The following is a 26,232-nucleotide window of genomic DNA, read 5'->3' as shown; positions in this document are numbered from 1 at the left end:
TTAAGACGAATATAGTTCTTTAGTTTTAGATTGTAAATTTTTGAAAAACTGGTGATTTGAAATCTTTAGTCAAACAAAATGAATTGAATTCTGTTTTAAGATTCTATTCCGGGATTGTCTCAACTACCTTAAATAATAATATAGATACATGAATTTTGGTAATGCTTGGACATATACCAATGTATAATCCTGCCAAAAACATATTCTTAAAATAACTCATAATTTGTCAACTTAATACAAACAACTGTAATTTTATGACCCAATTTCTTGTGGCAGTTAATAATTTATATAGCATCGATAGAAAATACTTGAGAATTATAGAAAATGAACGATATAACGCAAAATCATATTTATTCTATATGGCTGATATACCTAGTATCTAGGAGATACTATAAATATAAGTATAATGAAATCTTTTTTCACAAAGAAAATGTGAAATTAAAATTGTCCAGAAACTGAAATAATCTATAAATGTAGCTATAATAGGGGATATCGATTATTTGAGCATATAAAAAACACTTCTACTAAGAAAGAAGTAGAGATAATCGGGTGGACCTAGGTGAGAAACAAGATGGAACTCGAGATTGTAAAAAACATTAAGAGGAGAGCTGAAAGTAATTGCGTGAATAGAATAATGAGACAAACTAATCGAAAATAATGAAAAATTAAATGAATCGTTCGATTATGTCGAAAGCTATCGTAGTAAGGCTCTAGAAATAGAAAAAAAAGTTTGGAAATGGTGAGTTCATCAGTAAAAAACGCGTCCAATTTTAATCTCTTCGTAGATTCGCCTTAAATGTCTAACAGGACAATGTGGTTTCTTTCTAAATGAAATCAAACTTTTATATTCATAATAATTTGTAGATTAAGTTATTAAGTTATCCAGTGAATGATTATGTTACCTTTAAATTAGGGCTCGATAAATCTGATTTGTGCTGAAATTATATCTTATTATTGCACGTTTTTAAGGTGTGTTAATGATAAAATATTTGTCCAACATATACAAAATATCATAAACACGTGTGGAAATTCATGATACGACAACGGAATTCAACGTACGAGGTCTGGCCATTAAATAACGAGACTGGTTACGAAAAAGGGTTTTATTATAAAAATTATTCTATATTCGAAAGCTCCCCATCAATATACTCCCCTCTCCGCACAGCTTTAGGAGTTCTGCCATTTTTTGCTTTATCGCTCTATTACGATTCTTTCATTTTCTTAACGTGTACGATTTTGTGGCTGCCACTTCTGGCGGAGACTAAAGAAACTCTAGTCTTAATGCTCTAAAGCGTATTTTATTTTATATATTAAAACCTTCTTTTAAATTTGGATACACATTTTTATCATGTTTTTATTAACGCTTTTTCGTGTTCGTTTGTTTGTTTCCTTCAAAGTTTAAAGCATTTCTGATGATCAGATTGAACTGAAATTTTTTACCCAGTCTTCTGCTACCAAAAATTCAATATTCAATGCTTCCTCACATATTCATTCTCATATTTAAATTTTACAAAACCGTTATACTCAGTTCTGCAAACGAAAACGTGTATCAAAAAAGAAAAAAGCAAAAATTAGGAAATCAATCAAAACTAGTCTCAGTCTTCATTATAAATAAACCATTATTTTGGTAAATGCATAAATAGGGGAAGAGGGGAACGCTTGGAAATAGCTCGCAAAAAATGTCAAATAAGTGTATCTTTGGATGCGGAAGAAGAATGAAATAAACAACTTCAATTCATTCTACAGCCTCAATTCGATTGTAAATATGAAATTTTATGCAACTATGTGGTACCCCAAACGTTGATTGGAGTTTTTCGAAACTGAGAAAGCTTCAAGTTCCATCACGTTTTTGGTATGGTCTCAGCTATAATAAGAAAATTCCCCTCGCTACACAACTTTAGAAGCTCTCCCGTTTTTTGCTCTACCGCTTCCATCGACATAAGAAAATTCATATTTGCAATAGGATTGGGACTGTACAAAGCATCGATGGTATCTATAAATTAAAAAAAATAACATCCTTTTTACCAGAAGTCCTGAAAACGTGGATTTTAAGATTTTTTTCATTTATTTATCCTTCATTTATCGTAAAAGTGAACAGCGCCTACAAACCACCGTTTACTTTTCTTCTTGTAATGAATCATTATTAACTTAGGTCTTGTGATTTATTCAATTGCTCCAAGGTTCTTTCCCACCTCTATAGTCTTGCTATCAGCTATTGAGATTCACTGAAATAAACACCATTGTTCGTTTTATCAAGCAATATATCATCAACAATCTCATTCATCGCCGTTTTCTAGAGGCAAAAAAATATTTGCGCTCTGTGACAAAATCGAAAAAAAAAAATAATAATAACTTTTTATCTAATAATTAGCAAACTGTTTTCTACGAAATTTGATTGTGATGTTGATTGTTTCATTTAGTTCTGAATAACAAGTATAAAACTTAATCATGAGATTTATTCGCTCAGTTATAACCAATAATGTCAATATGATTTTTATCAAACATGTGACATATTGAGGTACCTACAAATAGGTATTCGGAGCAATACAGATAATTGATTTGTCAATAATTTTTTATGTCGGAAAGGTTTATCGTTGATAGGTCCCCAACAATTCTAAACACAAATCAGTCACTTTTCGATAGAAGTCAATAACAGCTTTCAAAATAAGATTAGATGAGATACCAAGGAAAACTTATGAAAACGGATTTTAATAACAATATCCTACACATTTAACTTCAATATGCTTATCATAATTAGATTGGGGAAAAAGAAATTTAATTTATTTTTTACAAAAAGGGAATGTAAACAATTTTTATGAAAATTTATTTTCCAGGTTATACTAATATACTTAACGACCAATAATTAGTTTAGACTTAAGATGTAATTTCTGGCTTCGCTTTTATTTATTTTGGCGATTCAGTTACCTAAGTTGCTTTTCATTTTTTGACAGTTTTCAGTGGATTTTCATATTGAAAACGATGCTTTTATAGGATTTATGCAAAGTCTTAGTATCAAAGAGAGAGCGGCATGTAAGTAGAATTATATTGCCATTTCCACCACTCGAAACTTCGACGTCCTGGCGATCCAATCAGAATCGAGTATCTGCCATGGTAGTATCAGTGAAACAGCCAGATCAGCGACCTTTCTTTCATGCTCTAAGCTGTTCAAGTTTCTGGTCAACTCTGGGTCACCTATAAGTCCCATTGCTATCTTATGTATTGAGTCGAGCATTCTGAGGATATGCTTGGGAGCCGAGCTAAAAATGTACGAACAATACTCCAAAGATAGAAAAATCTGGATCTTGTAGAGAATTAGAAGCTGTTGCGGCCTATATAGCTTTTAGGGTATTAAAGAGGACTCCAAGGTTTTGTGAAGCTGCCTAAGCTAATTCGTCCACGTGACATATTGCTCTAAACCTCAACACGTAACAAGCGAATTTGCGGTGATGATGATATTTTATGTCCAGATAGGACCAAATCCTGAGCAGTAGTACCAGATTTTTTTGTAGAAACTACCTACTCTAATCTAGACTGTTTTTAAGATCGCTATTGATGGTAGTGAGCTTTTGCTGCCTACGAATTTGAGTGTTAGCCGAATTCATTGGGGATGGTGATTTGAACGAGTTTGCAGTTTTGTCGAGTAGAACGTTGGTGTAAAGGAGGATAAGAATAAAATTTTAATAGAATCTCGCGAGGAATTATAGTTATAATAATAAGAAAAGTAAGAAATTCAATATTTAACCAAATCTTATCGTGATAAGGACGCAATTAAACCTTCTTTCTCAACTTAATAGTGTACAAATCTATTAAGTTGGAATGATTGTGTCTTAATTCGTTGATATCTGTAGCTCTTTCAGAACCATGTCGATAAACACTTTTTTTCAATTGATCATTTGAAAATAAATTTAGTTGTATGGAAATTCATAACGTGAAGAAGGAATTCTATTAATAAAAGGATTGAGCTTCAGGTTTATGGTGACCAGGACAACCGTCTTGTTGGAGCCAAATTTTCTCAGAATTAGCAGTAATAAACATATCTTGCTTCTGCAGAAGGTCCAAATATTTATTTCCTCTCCTGAAAAAGGGTATCTTGTAGCTAGTAAATTCAGAAAATATATCGGATACCTTGCTTTTGTCGATGTTATATTCCATGGAAAAAAAATTTATTACATTTAATTTTGAAACGTTTGAAACGGAAAGTCTTAATAAAAATCATGTTATACGCTACTTTAATCCAAATATTACATTCTATTCAATTCCTCAATAAATTAAGTTGAAGATTAATCGAAATATCACTGTATGACATCAAATTAAGAATGAAAGGTAATTTAGTAGTACAACCATTAGGATAATCATTTTACTCAATGATAAAATATTTAAGTAGATTTTTCTTTGCAGTTTTTCTGCGAACAAACCTATTTTAGTCTTTGAAATACCATAATCCTGTTATTATATTATCCACTGTGTGATCCTTATGATGAAGATTTCTTCATAATAGCTTTTGTTCACAAGAATCTATTCGTTTTTTATCCCGTCTGAGCTTGTCCTCCATATTGAGGATGATATTAACAAAAAAATTGATAAAACAAATATTGTAAAATTATTCATACGATTCATTAATAGTATATTATTCAATAAGAGTGTAATAATGATGGCTACTACCCACTACTTAATCCACAAACGAATGAACAGTATCTTTTATTAATGGGAAATCTATTAATACACAATTTTATATTTATTTAATTAATAATTATAAATCATAGTTAGAATTATTAAAATTCGTGCTAGGGATAACTGTATCAGTCATCTGGGTCCGGGATTTCAAGTAGCATTAGAGATAATACAAGGTTTTTCATTGTAATTATTAGCATTATCTACTTTGAGATTCTTATGATGGAGGTCCCTTAATCTTACCATAACTTTTATTCAAAAAAATCTATTCGTTTTTATCTTATCTCAGTTTAATTAGAATTCGATTTACTCAGATATAGTCCTCAACTAATTTGATCTCCGAACCTTCACTGCTCAACAAAAACACATTTTTCTCTTAGATGGGAGTCAATTTGCTTTAGCTAATGGAGCTAAGATAATTTTAGTAGAAGTGCTACATTTTTCCCTGGTCCACTACTCTCTGGAAGAAATCCAAATAATATATCGTTCATTTGCTATTTTCCCAGATAGCGCTGACAGCACTCTATTCTGAAAAGATCAATTCTCAACTGGTATGGTATTGTGTATGTATATGTCATAATCAGTCTGGATGAACGTGGTAAAGTAACGGAGGCCTGGGTACTGGAGGACGAGAGCAATAATGGCAACGAAATGGTTGAACAAGCTGCTCCAATGCACTTCTACGGCGTTACGAAACCAATTACAAAAACAGTGGTTAGAATACCACTTGAAGTAAGTGTGGAAGAATTCCCTCTATCAAAGACACGGGAAATAATACTGGTAAAATTCGCAAATGAAACTGTAACATAAGTTGATTTTGAATATAATTTTTCACTGAGACCATTAATTACATGAATCAATATATGACCTTCTAGAATAAATTTCCCAGGTTTGTCTCCTAATAAAAATTGTCTCAATAATAAAAAAATTAGCGATAAGTGCCTTATTTTTTTAAATCCCTTAATGCCTAATGTATTAAACACGTCATTAGTCTTATCTTTAACGTATGTATAAATCAATTTGTTTATATTTTATTAATAGTGCTATATATTTTACTAATACTCTGCTATTATAGGATAATGAAATATCTTTTTTTCAATATGGTATTTTCCCTCATTATGTTATACTAAATTAAGCCAAATAATCTCAATTTCTGAATATTTAATTCTACAATATGTAAAACTGATCGTATAGGTTTCGGCAATGTTTCGCAACACATTTACTAAACATTCCTCATAACGATTAGGGCGTCCCAAATATTAATCTTCACAATGGTTAGTTTCATTATTTTTGCTCAACAATATTTGAAAGCTTTACATCAACTTCAACAAAACACATTATCGTTACAAACTCTATCACTTGTTTGGAAAAAATGGGTAGAAAAATCATTTCTTCAATTACTTCAGATCAGGGCCGGATTAAGATTTATAAGGCCCGGGGCTAAAATAATGACGGGGCTCCCTTAAGGAATTCGAAAAACCGGAAAAATTTACAAAATAATATCAATTCGTTAGATTTGTGGTATCAACACATCAAAAAATACAGAATGATTTCCAAATGATGGGGCCCTCTTGGACCTGGGGCTCGGGGCTATAGCCCCCCAAGCCCCTAGCTTAATCCGGCCCTGCTTCAGATAAGTTTAAATACGTTATGGTGGTACCCAGCAACGGGATGGTCTGTCTATTGTTTCTTTCTCTTTTCTACATTTGAAGTAAAACACTACAGTTTATTCATAAATACAGTATGCCATTAATTTAGTTTCAAACGCTTTTAGTATACTAAGAAAATTACTGAGTTCAAATTTTTTTCATATTGATAATTGTAGCTTTGGTAGCTGGTTCGTAAAACTGACGTCTAAATAAAGAATCCCATAGACGGAACTATTATATATGAACATATTATAGAAGCAAAGGAACGTGTATGTGTGAATATCTGCATAATTGTTTTAACTATATATATATATATATATATATATATATATATATATATATATATATATATATATATTTTATAAGTTCAATGTAAAGAAAGATATTTTAATTCCATCAAAAGAAAACGTCGTTCCATGGCATTCGGAAATTTGAAAATTATTAAATAAATATTCGCGTAAAAGTTATTATGTGAAATTATTATTAACGAGTATACGGAACTCGCAATATTTGTAATATTATTTTTTGTAAATAATTTTCATCTAGACATATAATACAAGTTCTTAATTTTAGGTCTCTTCTGTTTTAAAATTAGTTTTTTAATAATTTTTTGATAAAGACTTAAAGAAAAGTCGCAACGTCAAAATAAAAACCAAATTGAAAATTCGTCTCAACCACAAAAAATAATTTTTCCTTTTAGTTGTTTTTTCGAGAAAACATCCGGTATCTTTTCTCTTCTATGGAAACATCAATACAAGTATTTTATAACCACACCTGGAATCCGAAAGTAAAATTTTATTTACCTGCCGATAATAATTAGGAGGGATTACCTTAAAAACGAACTTGTTACATTTAGTCTATCGATTCATTTCATTATTATTTAGCAAAACTAGTTGCGTCATATGTTTTTACTGTTATCTGTAAATAATCATAACGCCTATGTAGAATATATATCTTTTTTTGCAATCGCCATTTATTAATACATATAATTTTTTTTAATATTTTGATTATATTGTGCAGGGAAAATTTCACCGAACAAAGGAATTTCAGTAACCAATATTCAAAAAAACATTGGTTAAGGGTGGACCTACGTTTTCCAAACATAATTCGTCCACATAAGATATTGATTTCGGGAATGTAAACACCTGAGCACTCCTTCACGGTTCAAAATACCCTAAAAATTAGCGTTTGAAGAGAAATATGAGGAAACTATCTCTTTCTATATTAATGGAAATTTTAGGGGAATTAAATGTACCAAACAAATCTAATTATTACTACACAGTATCATCAGTATCTTTCCTTTTAACTTTGAAGATATTCGATTTCAGAAAAATGGTCCTACTCACAATAAACGTGAGAAACTTTTTTGATACTAATAAAATTATTTTTTCACGTGTTGCAATCGATTGGCTTCCCATGGTTTTGAAAATGCTAAAACTCAAGAATTAACGAAAATGATTATCTAACTTTATTGCAAAATTACAACCGAACAACGGATTGTCTCTGTGCTTATAATAACTGAAAGATAGTTGAGCCCTTAGTACAATAGTTTTGTCCTTTTGCTCTATTTTTATCAATTCATCGTTAAGTTTACTTTAGCATTTATTATTTAGAGAGAGAAAGAAATGCTTTATTGTAAAAAAATTGCCACAATTTGTAGACAAAAGCTTGTAAAAACTAAAAAACAAATATAAAAATAACTAAATAAAGATAATAAAAAATAAATAAGAAAATAAATTATAGGTAATAGTAATAGGTTATAATTAGTAAATAAGTCCATAGCAGCATGTCCAGAATTAAATATTATTATTAGAATAGAAGTCGTTTACAGAGTAAAAGGCACTTTCCAGTAAATAATAAGATTGTAATTTATTTTACCATTAAGAAAAAAAAAATTTTTTCTTAAATAAATAAAAGTAAAATAATCTTTTTGATTGAATAATTTTCGCTTCAAAATTTTCATTGTAGTGAACTAGACATGTACCTGTTCGCCATTGTTTTGATACTAATCGATTTTGATTATAATGAGTAGGGAATTCAAAGAGTGCAGTCCAGTTAAAGTTTATTACAATCTAAAGTTTCAATGAAATTTAAGTTGGTTCAAGTCCATTAAAATTCTTATGTTATCTAAAACTTTTCAAAAAGTGGTTCCGAAAATGAAAAACCGATTAACCTTGTTGTAGTCCCCCAGAATATATAGTAACATTCCAACTGAAATTTCGATAATTTTGTGTTGATAATAAATATACAATTCACAAAATATAAGAAAAAACTTTGACATTTGAATAGAAGGAAAAATATAAAAAATGTCCTCGCTCCTACAGTACGATCCGCACAGCGAGCGCACCTAAAACGGACTATCTTACTATATACTACACTTTAATAGCTCAAGCTTTCTAAAAAACTTCGGATTCTAAAGTTTATACTGCTCATTCAGAACTACAGAATTAAAAACTTTATTCATAATGCTTGAAAAGTCAGAAATTCTAAAAATCCGTCTATTTATTGTTCGAATATGTATGAAAATATGTCAATTTTCGTCGAAAAATATTAATTATTTGCCAAGTAACTGTGAGTTAATAATCAAAAATCGTTTTTATTTCTATTTTCGGTAAAAAAATCAATTTTGACCATTTTCCCTGATTTTTAAAAAAATATTTGTGTTGAGCATTCTCCAAAATATTAAAAGACTATTTTTAGCGGAGTCGAAGGCTTCCTCTAACTGAATACCTACAAGTTCCAAAATTACAGTAACAAATATTTATTTTTTAATTAAATATAATATTATTGAAATTCCATATCTATGTAATAATTTTTTTCATTAGTATCCATTATACGAAATGTGATAAAAAATACGGTGAATGAATTCTTATAGCAGCAATTACTTAAGCTGCATCTATTTTCCCATCATGCACTGAGACAAACGGTTTGAACCCATGAAATACTATAACTGCTTTAGTAAGATCGTGTCTGTCTTTAAATGTGGATATTTAACAAAAAAGTTTTGTTTCAAGTCGGAAACAAAAGTGTCAGAAAAGCTCAAGAAATCTTAAAATATCTAGTGATAATTTTGTAACTTTGAACACTGTTTACAACTGGTTTGAGCAATATAAAAGTATTGAAAGATCATATTCATGTAGATATGTTTCACTGCTAAATAGAGATGAAAGTCGGATCACTTACTACTACAATTAGAAGGCGCCTTTGACAATACTCCACACGACGCTGTCAAAAGAGCATTAGATTCGAAAGGAGTAGATAGGACACCCCCAAATGGATAGCACAAGTACTTCTATGAGAACATCAGAAACGAAAATAGGACAAGACACCATTTCAATCACTTCAAATAGAGGATGCCCACAAAGAGGAGTCGCATCTCGTGGATTAACCGAGCTCGGTATACCCTGTTAAGTATATGCAGACGACATAGTCATCTACGGAAAAGGATGCTTTGACAATACACTCTGGGACATAGTTCAAAGGGACTCAACTATACAAAAAGGAGGTATCGATCGGTGGGGCTAAACATCAATCCGGACAAGATCTACTTAAATTTCTTCTAGACGGGCAGGTAATTGAGTGGTTAACAGAGAGGAAATGTCTGGGACTCACACTAGACAATAAACTTCTCTGCAGAAAACTTTGCAGGGAGGAATTGGGGTTGTAACCCAAAGATCCTACGGTGGATCCTACTTGGCAATTGTGAGACCAATCATCACATATGGGGCAGAGGTTTGGGGTAATAAAACTAGTCTGAATACGACGAGGAAAAATCTCTCAAATGTACAAAGACTGGCTTGCTTATGTGCAACTGGCACCATGAAATCTTGCCCAACAGCTGCACTAGAAGTGATACTAAATTTCCCACCTCTCCAAATAGTTCTGGAAAGCGTGGCAGAGAAAACATTACTTAGAATGTTCAGAGACGAAATCATCAACGAATACCCGTTCCTAAATAATGACCATCCTGGAACATGCCTCAAGACGTTATATTGAAAAAATTTAGCTTTGATAAAAGCTTCACCTCAATAATACACTGTAAAAGCAAGTGGGACTAAAACACCATACAAGACATGAACAGAAATCAAATGGTATACGGATGGATCAAAAATAGCAGGCGGTATTGAAAAAGGAGTGTACGGGACCAAATACTATGAAAGTCTGGGCAAGGCAACAAGCATTTTTCAATCAGAGATTTATGCAATTGAAAAAGGGGAAAAACCCTGGAAAAAAAGATAGATGGGAGCAAAACTAATTATTGAGACAACCTACAAGGGCTGAGCGAGGTAAAGACTTTTCTGGGAAACTATAACCAGAATATATCTGCTGAATGTATCAACCTAAGTAAGAACAATCTTCGAAGACTAACAGGAATTCTATCGAGGCACTGCAACCTCAAAAAACACCTGAAAACGCTAGACCTAGCAGATAATACGATGTGCAGGTTTTGTTGCACAGAATACGAAGCCTATATCTACATTCTCTCGAAGTGTGAAACACGAAGGAACTCCAGAGCACTACACCTGGGAGCGTATGAAATAGAAGACGAAGATATCTGGCAATTGAAGTCATCCCACATTCTAGACTTTTTAAAAGGAGTGGGATTAATGGAACAGCTGTAAACAAAGGGTTCTCCAGTGGCGCAGAAAGGGGGACACAATAGATCCTTTGGGTCGCAGTGATACGAGACTCTAAATCCATACATACATACAACTACTATAATCCTATAATTCATTCGAAATCCAAATGATGGTTATTATTTTCTTCGATTGTGAGGCCATATTGCGGTGAGGTTTCGTTCCAAAGGAAATAACTAGGTAGTACTGGAAATTTTACGAAACTATGTGCGAAGAAAGAGACCTTAAAATGGGACTTAACAATGCAATGTGCAACTCGGCGGTTTTAATACACGAGTTTTTGGCTGCTACCTATCCACATCTGTTTTATTTGGAACCATGAGACACCCGTTTTTTTTTCGACAATGATAAATGTAATGGGAGAAACATTATGACATTGAGAATATCACGACAGAGCAGATGGAAGCTATTTCGAACGAAGCCTTCCCGTTATTATTTCAACGTTGGGGTATATTAATTGCTATTTAATATTCTCTCATTACTTTTTATTATATACTACTTTATCAGTGAATGGGCATTATCTTTATCTTATTAATAAAATCTTTAGGTAGAACTGAATCATATTTGTTGTAGTTTTAGAATTTGCATTGAGTGTTGTTTCCTTAACAAATTTCAAGAGAATGATAGACTTATTTATCTCATCTCAGATCTCTAACACAGGAAATATAATATATAACGCATTATCTCTTGACCTTCTGGTAATTTCCCTCACTTGATTCGATACGTTTATATGTTGTTTTAATAAGAACTATATACTTATATATATAAGTATATATTATATATATATTATATAAATCAATTCCACATTCAATAATGCCAACAAGCTATAACTATATATTTATAAATTTTCTTATAAACTATTTTTTATATTTTTATTATAAGAACAAAAAATTAAATAAAATGTAACATATATACAGCATTTCTAGTTTATTATTTGGGATTGGGGCACCCTATTATTGGTCATAAAAGATCGTTTTTCGGCGCATTTAAGATAAAAATGAGACCTAAGTTTGAAAACCAAAATTTCAATAGTTTTCTGACCAATAGAAAATACAAAAACCATACATATAAAAACGAACAATTTGAAAAGAAAACAATTGAATATTTTTAGATATTATTGGATTTTTTTTTAGTTTAGTTTAGGTTTGGGGACTGGTAACAATACCATTAACAATGATTTTAATTTCTTTTTATCAACCAAAAAAAGTTGAAATTTTGGTTTTGTCCAAGACGATTTGTCGTGTGTGCTATAAAAGACTGAAACAAATATTCCAGTCTAATTTCTTACTAAATTATTCAATGTAATCGAAATACAATAAAACTTAAATAAATTTTAATTTGTTCATCACCGATTTCGCATATTGTATTGCCACAAACAAAACAATACATTATCCTGACTAATTAAATCAAACTAACCATTTATATGGTTATAAGAAATAGTAAATTCTACTTTAATAAAAGGTACCTAACTGTTGTAAATGACTAGCTGATTTGAAATCTGGTTTTAATAATATAACACTTTGTTGCATTAAGTCAAACTTTGTTTGAGGAAGGATAATGATAAGAGACAGATATTTTTACATTTTTATTTAGTTTATCATGTGCTTCAATAGAGTGCTGTTGTTTTTGTGTGAATAGGTTATAACATGTCTTTTTCATAAAAAGTGGGTGTATATAGACATTTTTGAGATATGTCATCAAATTTTGGGTGGCAGTTCGTATTAAATAATTGGTAATTATCTTCATTTATAATATATCATTTTATTAAATCCGTATTCACTATTAACGGGTAAATTATTATATTGTCGTTTCATACATTGGGAAAATGGCATAAAGGCAGTTCGATAGAAATAGAAAAAGACATTTTATTCTCCCTCGTCAATTATACGAAAAGACAAGGAGTATCCAATAATGTAAGAATAGGTTTTAAAAGCGTGATGACTAGTAGGATACATGCAATTGTTTATTACGATCAATACAAAATTAAATGATTCGCGAAAAGATTAGTGGATAAAAAAAGGAATATATAATTTCGTTATCACAATACTAAGAATGATGTTTGGTGTGTGTCTTAAATTCTAATTTAAATGAGGAATAGTAATAATTTATGAAAAAGTAAAAAAAATGTCATAAAAAATTTCCAAAAACTTGGTATTGCTTGTTTATTGGTAATTTGCCGTAAACTTTGTAAATTATCATTTATTTTTGGCCATTTTACTGTTGTCATGAGTAAATGAGTTACTTCATTAGCGGATTTTTAAATTTGAGTCATATAATTAAACGTTCAATGATAACCGATTGTTACACCAAGTTAATGCACGCATTGATAGTGAGGTTGCAGTTTTGTTAGCAGTATTTGCAATTTTAATAAATTTAATTTGTATTATAAGCTTTTTAATGAAACATCTCATTTTTCACATTGTACGGGATGTCTGGAAAATATTTTACCTAATGCAAATTATCAATATTAGATGTGATTTTATATACATCTATAGTCTATTCGTTTAGCAGGTGAAGCACATTACCTTAGTGAAAGCAATAATAATAAGGTACCACCAAGTAACTTATCCAACATATTCATACGTATAATTATAATTCCCACTACAATATTATCAACTTTTACATATTTTATTCCCTTGAATTACGTGGTCTATAGCTTTTTGACAATTTTCTTTTGTGATTTTTGATAATGATTGCCATAAAAGTTGCCCAACATCATCATGTGCAAATGCTTTATTATGACAAGTTTCTCATTTGTTGCCAAATAAACTCAATTCAATTCGTAGTAATATAAAGCCAATTAAAAAACGTTACTTCCATGTTCCCTGGCCAATTAATAATGTTTTAAATGCCAATAGGTTGACATAAATTGAATAAAATTCTCACTTCATCAAATTATATTAGTTTTAGATCTACCAGTCTTCTTTGCACTGCCTTATTTTTCAATTAGCTATGGGCAACGGTTATTTTAACCTTGCATTGACTCAAAATACAACATTCAATAAATTAAATGAACCACCATGTACATACCCATCGATAAACTCTCTAACAAAGCTTGAAATAGAATATTCGTTTATACCAGCTTTCATATTTCATAATTGTGAACCATCACTAATTGGAAGAGAGGATTGCGCCAAAGAGCGTCTACTGGAGCGTTTTTATTTAATATCACGTACCAAACAGCAGCTCTGATTGTTGATGTCTTTACTTCGTTTTGGATTTTCCAAACAACATCGAAACCGCTAACCGCGTTTGGACGATGTGTGAAGACACAACTCATTCAGGAGAAGGAAATAATTTGGACAATAGGATTGAACGCTCAGAATAAGAATTTCTTCGGCAGTTTATTCTTCGAGTTATCTCCAGAACTGTACAGGAACAGCAATAAAACATGCAGGATTGTTGCGCTTGATGGCCTCATCCCGTTTTTAACGAAGAAAAAAATCAAAAGCCTACGAACGAATATCAGGAAAGAGTGGAAGAAAATAGCCATACCGAAAAGGTCTGGAAATAGCACGGATGAGTTGTACATACCTACAGCATGGACATTCTATACTTTAACTTTTCTAGAGAAATTTGAAATTCAAATATAGCTTCGCTGATAGTTGCAGGCGACATGACTACAAAATTTCTACCTATAACTAAGTACCTGAGGGTTAAGGCTAATCTCTCTTTATCAGGGATGTACTCCCTCAAAGGTGTGTGCTTCTTTCTCAAGAATAGCTCCACCATTTGTAATAATTTTATGAACGTCATTTCTTTCATTCTGCAGTAGATGTGAAAATCCTCTGAATGCGTCAATCTGATTTCCTTCGGCAGTCTCATACGAGAATATTCTTCGCGCTTTTACAACCAATCTTTTATCCACCGATTCCTTTGAACTCGTCGAATACTTCAGATAGCTATAATTACGACTACAAAAGCTTTCTTTCGATTATCAATGTCACGAAGGAAAAGAAAAGACCTTATCTGAATGGTGGAAAAAAACGCACTGAGATAATTTATTGATATAATTATGTCAATAATATTGACTGTCTGAAGTAAGGCAATATTAACGATGGGTTCCAAGGCTAAACTACAATAGTTGCCATTATATTGACAATATTGAGTGTATAAGGTCCACTTCACAATTGTGAACCGATCGACAGCACATTCTTCAGAAGATTTGTAATAATATATTCGGCGTAGCACTAGCCAGGAAAGTAGGTGTTTTCTCATTAAAAGAGCGAATTATCAAGATTGAAACAATAGAAGTGATTTAGAAATTGACTTGTATTTCTGCATCTAAATATTTGAGGCTCTTTTTCTTGTTCTATTTCAATTGTATTCATTTTTTCTTCACATATCACTACTATTATTTTGTCTTTTCCTAATTCATATTGATATTTCTTAATTTTAATATCTACTATGAACCCCCTTTTGTACTGTTACCAGCATTCAATGTAAGGGGTAACTGTCACATTCAATTGATACTGTAAAGTAATAACAAAAAAAATCGATCTAATGGAACATGTGACCAAGTGATGGAATAAGAAACTTCCGAGGACAATTTCTTTGGTTATTTTTCTGCTTGAGATTATAAAACTAATCGGCCGTGCACATCGAATGACATTTTGTTTTGTAAAAAGTCTTGACATTCGCTGGCTTATTTCAGTCAGTCGCTTTATAATCGCCCCACGCTTATATAAATAAACGAAATGATTTATATTAGTTAATATAGTAAAAGATAGTATTATTATGTTACTTCCCGTTTATTATCTATGGTGAATAGTTCGATGATAATTTTTGCTCTTCTATATTCAATGAAGGAACGGGCACATTGAGTTTATCTGTAATAGGTAGTACCAGTATAAAGTAAAGAAAATATTTTAACTATTATGACTGTTGTTCAAAGTTTGGTTATATATTGAAAAAAAAATTATTGTATAGAAATATTACAACGTGCCATATAGCATTAAACATCATATAGCCGTTACCAGTTTCTTGACTAGAGTCAATTCTCGTACGTTTCGAAAATGGCTATGGATTCTTTTAGAAGAATTGAATTTATTGTTTCAGAAATATTTTCTGTTATTCTTTAGATCGATTATTCATTCCAAAAAATAATCGGAAAAGAACATTTTTATTCTCTTTTTATCATTACAGCAAAAATAATGATGAGTAATTGATTTTTGAAAAATTTAATTCCCGTTTCTAATGAAGTGAATCCCACTGGTTAACGTTTGCAACCTTCCTTTAATTGGAAAAAAGAGTAGTAACATTCCAACTATATGGTCTTAAATTTATCCATAATCGTAATTAGGATGTTGTTTTGTTGGTTTGAACTTTCGTTGATTTTTTTTCTTATTTATTATTTCTATTCTTTTTATTTGAAATGGACAATAAGGTGTTTGTTTCAGCGAAAGCCAGCTCATAAAAGTATGAGGATATCTACGAAACTATATCTAATAGTATTTATGTGTGCATTTATTATATTAGTACAATATCATATATACAACCCGTGGGTGATACCTTCTCTCAATAATGAAGAAATTCAACGAGAGGATTTCTCTAGAAAACTACAACAAGTGCCGGTAAGAATTCTTGTTTTTCATTATTATATGACTTTTCTGTCACTGATAACTAGTCAACTGCCTCAACGAGATAACAAAAATTTCAGGCTTCCTCCAAGTTATCGATCTCTACCACAAAATATAATAATATTATAGTTTTCTAGTATTACAAATAATTTTTTGCTCTTATGCCATTGACCACAGCTTTTCATGTTACAAAATTAAGTTTATGGTTAAGGATTAGTTGAATTATACGTAGAGGATACATATTAACTACTCATATATATATAAATTTCTTTTCAGCAGTTTTTTACAGTTTTGGGTTGGCACTTTGCCCTAAATTAAGTCTTAAATTTTCAACAGCAATCTGTGCAATTCTGTGAATGATTAAATGTCATAAAAATACTATAATTACATGAGGATTTCAAAAACAAAAAAAATATATAGTTCATAATGAGACTGTCGCATGCACATAGGCACCTTGGTTTCAATCTTTGAACGTATTTACGTCACTGGGAAAACTGTAAGACTCACAGATGACATGCTTCCTCCTACAAGCACAAGCGACATGGCATGGAGATGTACTCTTAGATGACCGTATATTTCACACTTAAACCGAATACGCCGATTCGCTAGACAAGGCCCACCTATGCGCGCCTTATTCTCCGCAGAAGCCTGCTCCGACCAAGATTTTCACACTAGAGTCATCCATGTACCAAATGGCTCCATTAACTGTCCAACAAAATAATAGGTCATACACCTACAGACTGCGACTATTTAGTCCAGCCTGAAATTCGTTCGTATTACTTCAAGGCGCCTTGTTGGAGCCGTATGCATGAACCCTATGTTACTAAGAAAAGTGAGGCGCTGAAGTTCGTTCAGTTGCATAAGATTGCGTCGTATGTCATATATTTGAAATCAGAAATTTCCAGAAAAATTAGAGATTTGACAATAATGTAATTTCAACTATATTCTGAAACCCTTACAGATCAAAATTTATAAATAATCATGTAAGTTGCTTATGAAGTAATTGAAGTGCTCCATACTAAAAAATTACTGTATGATGAAAATAATCAATCACAATCGGCCGAGAAGGCAAACAGCTGCAAGAGTAGTGCAAGGCCAAGGACAACGTATAAAAGTAGACGCTACAATACAGGGAAATTGATTTCCTCACTTCTCTTAATGTTTGCAGTTGTTGCATTTGGCTGTAGTCCAATTTATTCCACGCCTTGAACTTTGTATTTCCAATTGTAAATTTCAATGTAGACACAATCAAAAAGTTATTGTAATCGAATTTGGCTTTTGTAAAATTTTGTTTAGATAGATAACAAAGTTTGTTGTGGAGAGTATTATTGAATTTATAGATATAATATTTCAACTCTTACATATTTGCATCAGTGGTTTATAATACATTCGGCTATTTATGGTAGGTACTTATATTGTTCCATAGACTCAAGATCTGATAAAATATGTCTTAAATTCTGACTCAATAAAGATAAATTTTCTTGGTTTAATGTTTGTTTATTTTATTTAGTTGAGTAAATATTTACAACACTGATTAACGCATTGAAGAATTTTATTTTTACAATGATCGTATATAATAAATTAAAAGCTCTAAATTATATATTTACGTTCTCGCGGATTGTAACCTGATAAAATACAAGTGTGTCCCTACACTTTCATTTAGTGGATTCATTTAATCTCTAGACTATAGTATGTTTTTAGAATAGTTCTGAATATATAACAAAGAATGTGTTTCGAAATAAGAATCTGTTTCAAATACCATTGAAATGGAATTTTGTTTGCAAAAACACTATAAATCAGTGTTTTCTAACCATTTTTTGTGCTTTTATTATATTTATAAAATGTATATATTTATTCAATGGAAGAGCTTTTACAATAGTTTTCATGGGCACAATTCAAAATAACACATACTGAATGTTGTGAAATACTACAGAAGTTACGATGGGCCATTCGGGTTGTTAAACGCGATTCTAAAACGTCTGGGGCTCCCCGCGGAGCCTTCCATTTGTCGCGGCAACGTTTACTTGACAACGCTAAATACCCAGTTGATATTATGGTCTTTCAAACTAAATACCTAGTAATTGAATTTGGTACCAAAACCCAGCATTGCCTTTAAATGGTCCAGTGCGAAAGCGAGTAAAACTCGTGTAGAATTCCATTTTCGAATTACCCTCCTTAACAATCATATTGCCCCCCTGTGGGGTGTGAGCCTCACGTTGGGAAGCAGTGCAATAAATGGTACATAGAAAAAAACAAATTTTGTGGAAAAATACTGTGGAAAATCAGTTAATTCAATTACAAACCACTGCAACATCTACCCTACTCAGCTAAAAATCTATGCAATTTCCATTGAACGTAAACGTAATATCGACGTGGAAGAATATTCCAACAATATTTCACTGGAAGAAGTGAGTTGAAGTTCAGAAAGAGTATGCTGAACAATAAACCAGGTATAAAGGTATTAAAAAATAATGATTCACAAACAACCAATGAGAATCAACTAACAAGGAGTACTCAATAAATGTAAAAAAATTTCAAATTTGTAAGTTATATTCTTGACGTCATTGCGTCTTCCAAAGGCTCAAATTATTTTTCACATAGTTTTCGATAAAAATATATAAAAAAGGCTTTATTAGTTTATTTTACATTTGTGATGAATTTAAATTGTAAAATATAGAGATTATAAGATTAAATTATTTTTAAGCAACAGAGTTATTTTTTTGTACTGTTACTGTACAACTGTTACGTGCGCTTAGATATTTTCATTTGTTTATTGATTAAGTAAGTTAACAGTTGTAAAAATATATAAAACATTGCGAAAAAATGAGGAATGAAGTATAAGCTAAATATTTTATCAATTTTTCAAAATTTCACTCTAGTTAATATATCTAAAATTGCTTTCTAAAATTTCGAAACTTGTCTTTGATTTGATTTAATTATTAAAAATTATATATTATATTATTAAATATATATATATATATATATATATATATTTATATTGAATATAAAAATAATAATAATAAGCAACTTTATTGGTGATGGCACATAATACCAGTTGAATATATATTGTCACATCGTTTTAAAGGCATATTTACATTGATTACTCCAATCAAAAACTCATATAAATAAAAAAGAGCTAACAAAAACTATGTTATTAAAAAATTAGACATTCAATGACGTCAAGAAAAAACCACGAAATGTGAAACTTTTCTCTAGTTGATTCTCATTGCAAACTAAATCAATAAACCGATTTTCAGGAATAATATCCACCAGGAAGTAACCCAATTATTATTAACAACCCATAGCGGATAACTGAAATCCTTCTTTATTCTATTATCTTTTACTTTTTTATATAAGGGCACGTGTACAATTCAGTATAAATAGAAAAGAATCAATACTCACTACTGATTTTTTATTTATTGATCTCTGTATAGAATACAAAGCATTTTCTTTGACCTATACAACTATCGATTGAGGCAGTTTTTGATCAATGACAATATGTATGTAAAATCAAAAAATGATTTTGAAAGTAATATCTGAGGTATAATTTTTTCATGTTCATCCCAAATCAACGTTTAGGATCTATCGATCTTATTCCAAAACGTTTGTTTCACATTTTCTGTTTGTTGGTGCAAATGGCAGTTTTTGAATATTCATATTTACATAATCAAACTCAGAGACTGAGAAATATAAATGTGATATTTGTAAGCAAAATTTAATTATTTCAGTGCTATAACACAGCTACAACTGATGTATCGGATTTGCCTCCTCTGTATATCATTACTCCTACCTATAGAAGACCTGAACAAATAGCTGAATTAACCCGGCTATCTCACACTCTAATGTTAGTGCCGAATCTTACATGGTTAGTGATAGAAGATGCCTACAAAACCAACGATCTCGTAGAAGAAATCTTGAAAAAATCTGGATTGAAGTATCAGTATATGACTGGTAAGTACACATCCCTAGTATAAAAAATTATCGAGGGTCACCAATAATATCTCTATTATAAGTTATGAGTATCAGAACTAACGCTCTTTATATAGCAGTAGAAGAGCGGCAACAAAAAGTTGCCTGCTTACATCTTATTGTCAAAATAATTTTTCCTTTATCACTTTTATAAGCTTCCCTTACCTAACCATAAAGTCTTCCCAGGGTACCTAACAAAACTTTCTTTGAACTGATGAGACCAGCTTGGATATGGGTAGAGATTTTTCCGATCCGAGTTTTTCGAACGAAAGGATAGTCGGTTGAAAATTGATTTCATTACTACGTATATCTAATGGGAATTTGATATAAGAATTCGGGATTATAACAAAAAAATCCAGTTAGAATTTCTGAATCCGTTAGTTATAATCATAACTGTACACACTTTTTACTACCCCCACATCAAAAATAACAATTACACTGTCTAACCAGCGATTCTATCACCAAGTTATCGTCTTTCAGAGGCAAAAGACTGATCTCGAAAAATTGGTTATCAACACATTGGTATAGTGATGGGAACTAATATAGTAAAACTGGCATAAGAGACATCGCAACATGTCGAGAACACATGAAATTTATAATTTGTTGGTTGAGTATGGTGAAGAAAAATAGATTGTTTCATTTTCGCAAAAAGAAAGTTTCATACTCCCATTCTTAAAAACGGGAATCAGTTTTTAAAAATTGCAATTTACACATTTCTATGTTTTTTGTAAATACGTTTTAATTCTTTTGAAGTCATTGAAAGCAGCCAAGAAAATAAACGGAATAATGCATAGTCGAATAAAATCATTTTGACTTTAGACCTTTTAGATGTTTTTCTACTTTTTCGACCAGTTGTGCTCTACTTATTAGCTACTGTAGATATCTAGATATTCGGAATTATCTACATAGTTTTTTCTTCTAGCTTCAATAATAATTTTGATATCCCAAGAATCATAAAAACTTCACTCTGATAAGATCTGTTTTTGATGTATACTTAATAAACATAATTTGCTTCTGATGAAAATGTTTTTTTCTTTAGCTAAGAAGTACCACATACTCTTCCCTTCCCCCTGCTCACCAAAAGTTGTAGAATGTTCAAAATATCAAAAAAATTTTGTTGAACCATATTGATCAGTGTGTAGTGATCAAATGGTGTAGTAAACAAAAACCAAGTTTTTTATTTAAATTCCGTTTTGTCATGAACATTATTTCCTCGAGAGAAGGTCAAACGCTTTTTCAAATTTTCTATCCCACTTTTATTCAACGATTTGCTTTAGGCTTGTGCTTCAATAACGACTTCCTCGTTTGTTTCATATTACTTTCTTTGAACAGCCAGTAGTTGTTGGTAGCCAGATACGAAGAATATTGTTGGTGCGGAAACAACTGAAAGTTAAATGCCCTGAACCATCAATTCGTTATTTTTTTTTGTAAGGAAACGCATTTGGTTAAGTTTTTCATCGCCAAATGCTCGTGTGAAATTGTGAAATATTCGTGATGTCTACTATACTGCGATTTCCCATCACGATTTTCAGGACTCTTTTCATCACGAAAATTTTACGCTCAATGTTATGAATTATGTGTGCAATCAAATTACTATTGATTTTTCAGCGCCTATGCCTGCTGAATATAAAAATAAAACCAAAGGAGCAAAGCCTAGAGGAGTTTCTAATAGAAATAAAGGTATAGAATGGATACGAGAACATGCTAAAACTGGAGTATTGTATTTTGCAGATGACGACAATACATACGATTTGGAATTATTTAGTGACGTAAGTATTTATTTTCACCTCTCGTATACATAGGTAGATAAATAATGAATTGGATGCCTTGTAACATATAATTGCATCACACTATAGACAACGGTTTTAAAATAGTATTATTCAATTGTACAATCGATCGCCAAACAAAAATATGGTCCTCATATTTATGTACTACACTTCATTTAACTCACTGTTTGTTTGTTTACGTGGAATTTTCACTGTTTTTCAACAATATATTGACTTGAAATTTCGCGTGCTCTCTCGCTTTTAATGACCATTCATGAGTCAATAAAGAATTGGTGAAATATTGAATAATATTCCATGAATCAATTAACTAGATGTTAATATGAAACAGAATGTTCTTTTATACATTTTGGTCATTCTATAATAAATTTTTAATTGTGATTGCTCCCGAACACCCACACTTTATGGTATTACTATGTTCATTTACTCGTAATTTGTTTACTTAGTACAACAATTTTTATAATAATTTTAACTTTATTACCGTGTAAATTAGTATTCATGATATCGTAATACTGAATTTCAATTTTATTCAATAGAGGATTTTTTAGCTAATCATCATAAAGCTCATATATAAACAAATTTTCCTTTATACTTCTGTTCATATTTATTATCATCGACATCTATTATTATTAAAATTATAATTTATATTAGTATAACTTCATATATTCCAGATATAGTGCCATATGCAAGGGTTTCCACACATAATTACTACTGATTTTATTTCACCTATAAAAATATCTCTCAAACTCAGTTTTTGAGTAATATTGTAATATTCATTTTTTTACAATAATCGATTAATCGATTTTTAATTTGGTAATGTTGACTAATATTAAGAGCATTGCAAAAATGTATGTCCGATGCTAAACAAATTAAGTCCATTTCTTTTCATTACATGTTTTCATTTGTATTTCCAGAAATTTGAGATTAGAGTATTACTTATTATATTTCATTGATCTTCTACCAACAAGTAATTTCTTCTAATTTGGGTAGGTACTAATATCTACACAGTGGAAAATTTGACCAACTAGACAAATATAATTTCTGGTTGGTAAAACACTGACCATAAAGATCAAATGCATAGTATGAAGAGCATTTTTTAATATAGAGGCCTCCTTGTCGTCTTTTCATTGTATATATTGACAGAAAATATTAAAAGGTTTAGAAAATTATAAATTTGATGACAAAAGTATTCAAAAATTACTTCTATAGCTGATATAATCAGTATATGTTTTTAAACAATCAAAAATTGAAAACGTCTTTGTAATTGAATGTGTCATCCCTTTTCACTGCCCTGGTATCTATATTTAACGTGAGAGAATTAATTTTATCTTGTTTGTTACATGTTTTGGATAAGACATAGTTCAGGCAGCTTATCGTCAACAACAGCTGCCTTTTTGTTCTTAAATGCGTTATTATATATTTCAATAGTGTTGAAAGTTGCGGATTCTTCAATAACTAAATCAAAATTTTTTGGATTTAATAACTTTCTTGTTTTAGATAAGATACACAAAACGAGTATCAATGTTTCCAGTGGGATTAATTACAAAAGCAGGAGTAAGTTCTCCTATTGTTAAGCATGGAGTTTTTGCCGGTTTCTATGATGGATGGATTGGTGGCAGAAAATTTGCTGTTGATATGGCTGGTTTTGCAGTTTCTGTAGAATTTCTACTTAAACGCCCTACCGCTAAGATGCCTTTTAAACCAGGTTTTGAAGAAGATGGATTTTTGAAGAGTTTGTCTCCTTTTGAACCTAGAGATGTTGAGTTACTAGCGTCTAATTGTACAAAAGTAAGATAATTAATAATACATTCAAGGAAATACTACAATCTCGCTTTCATTATATTTGGATATCATATCATATTTTTCGCGCCATTGGATTTGATCCACATGCAATAATTGAAGCAGAAACATCTCACCTCTATTCTTTATATTATATACATCAAACATTTTTATTTCCGAAAAAACTATAAAGCCTAATGTATACTTGCATAAACATATAGTTTTTTCTTATTATGTAAGTAAATATCAACAGCATCAGCTCGGCATACCAGTAATTTCTATATATAAATACTTGCAAACTGCTTTTCACATAGCTAGTAGTTCAAAATTGTTAGAATCACATTTAAAACTCACTCATGTTTCGATAACCACTGTGTTATTATTGTTCCACCAGTCTTTTGTACAATGTGTACTTTATATATATTTAGATACATCAATAACATTCTTATTGATTTGTTGAAGAATTTATGTGAGAATAATCTTCTAGTATTGAACACACTGTTTACACTACCACCACACTTCAACACTGACAATTACACTGTGTAGTGATAGTGTAAACAGTGGGTCCAGCACAAGTATTAGTAGGTACCTCAAGTACTTTCAGTTACAGACATTAACAAATTAATTCAAAGTCAAACATAATCAATATTGGTTCCATTTTTAGCTCGCTGTATCATGAAAGAATACTTACTATTTTTACTTGTTTCAGATATTGGTATGGCACACACAGGCAAAGAAAAATGAACCGTCGTTGCCTCTAGATATGGTTAAACATAATAATACAAACCTCATAATGCTCAAAAAAATTTTAGTCTAGTCTAAGATTGTTTAAATTTTAACATAACGCGCATGTTAAAAAACTACTTATGAAAGTGATCACGCTATATAATGGCGGTTGTTTAAAGTCCATTCGAAATGTACATAGGGCAGAAAAGAATTTTTTCATGTTCAAATATGTTGAAGTGAAAAGAAGTTTAATTTTTATTTATTTGCGAGTCGAAAAGTTGTCGAAATATTGTTCATATAATATTCAAAAATTAAAAACCTAAAATATAGTAAATTTACTATATTTATCAATAGTTTTAACATCATGTTCAATCCTCAAATTATAAATCTGTTTGTTTCCTAAAATTAAATTCATACACTATTTCAGATGTATTACGTATTTCTTCTTCTACTACGCAATTTAAGGTGCTTTTTTTGATACTTTAAAGTTCATATTCTGCTTATTTCTAAAATAATTTGTTCTATATATTTTTGTTTCACTACGTTTGCCATATGAAAATTTCTTTGCAGAGTGTATGAAGAGCTCATTATAATTGTTAAGTAATGTTTAAATTGAAGTTATGAATTGGATTGGTTTTGACAGAGCCGCTTTATGACATGTTTGTTTATCCAGTTCTGGTTAGTATAGTAGAAAATTTAACATATATTATTTGGGTTTATTGAAAAAGAATATCCGGGTAACTTTACTCGACTGTTTCCATAGAACTGCTTGTTAATGACTCACCAAATAATAATCTACAAGGATTTTTTGTCTTCACTATAACCAAAAGTTTTTATGAATGTTCGATAAAGTATATCAACAGTTTTTCAATTGTATTTGTTTTAGTTTCATGTCTTTTTCTTGCTATTTATTAATGAAAATATTTTTTTAATGAACGCACTTTAATTAAGTGTTGAAAGATATCATAGTAACATGATTGTGATAATCAATATGTATCCCATTTAATTAATTTTAGTTGTCAAGAATGGGGCTGTGGACGAATTTTATACCTACACTAATTTTAAAATACATGCAATATACACAATCATGTAGATATTGAAATAAATATATTTATTGCAACACGTTTTGTTTTCTTTTTCCCCTTACAATTTCTCCAAACTGAAAAGTATTTTTTGCTTTCAATTAACATTTGAATCTTACTTCTTGAACTAAATAAACAGTACATATTTAAATGTATTAATAATAGAAGAAAACTATCAGGTAGTGAACAGAGAGGAAAGAATAAAAATACTAGCTGTACGTTTATGCGCACAAACTTATTTGTTACAAGTTTTTATTATTTGTGTGAGATTCTGAAAGGAAGAAATGTATAACGAAAAGTCTAACGTTTCTTTGGAAAATGATAACTCTTTATTAAACTATAAATCCCAGCTTTCG

The 26,232-nt window shown here is 30.7% G+C and overlaps 1 protein-coding gene across 2 annotated transcripts in view; it reads left to right on the top strand.

The window, feature by feature from the left end:
- The window catches only part of LOC130904035 (galactosylgalactosylxylosylprotein 3-beta-glucuronosyltransferase P-like), a 31,378-nt gene extending 5,464 nt beyond the window's left edge, over positions 1-25,914 (top strand). Inside the window, exons 1-6 of one of the 2 annotated variants that reach the window (XM_057816580.1) lie at positions 12,318-12,689; positions 16,357-16,530; positions 20,265-20,487; positions 22,114-22,274; positions 23,787-24,077; positions 24,778-25,914. In XM_057816580.1, coding sequence (XP_057672563.1) covers positions 16,378-16,530; positions 20,265-20,487; positions 22,114-22,274; positions 23,787-24,077; positions 24,778-24,885 — 936 coding nt within the window. In that variant the 5' untranslated portion in view covers positions 12,318-12,689; positions 16,357-16,377 and the 3' untranslated portion in view covers positions 24,886-25,914. Of the gene's footprint in view, positions 1-12,317; positions 12,690-16,356; positions 16,531-20,264; positions 20,488-22,113; positions 22,275-23,786; positions 24,078-24,777 lie in introns of those variants that run through there. The other variant, XM_057816663.1, reaches the window with a different exon arrangement.
- Positions 25,915-26,232: the final 318 nt, after the last annotated feature.

Source organism: Diorhabda carinulata, chromosome 1, assembly GCF_026250575.1.
Source record: "Diorhabda carinulata isolate Delta chromosome 1, icDioCari1.1, whole genome shotgun sequence".
In the NCBI taxonomy this organism is placed as follows: domain Eukaryota; kingdom Metazoa; phylum Arthropoda; class Insecta; order Coleoptera; family Chrysomelidae; genus Diorhabda; species Diorhabda carinulata.
This window is presented reverse-complemented; position numbering and strand designations above follow the sequence as displayed.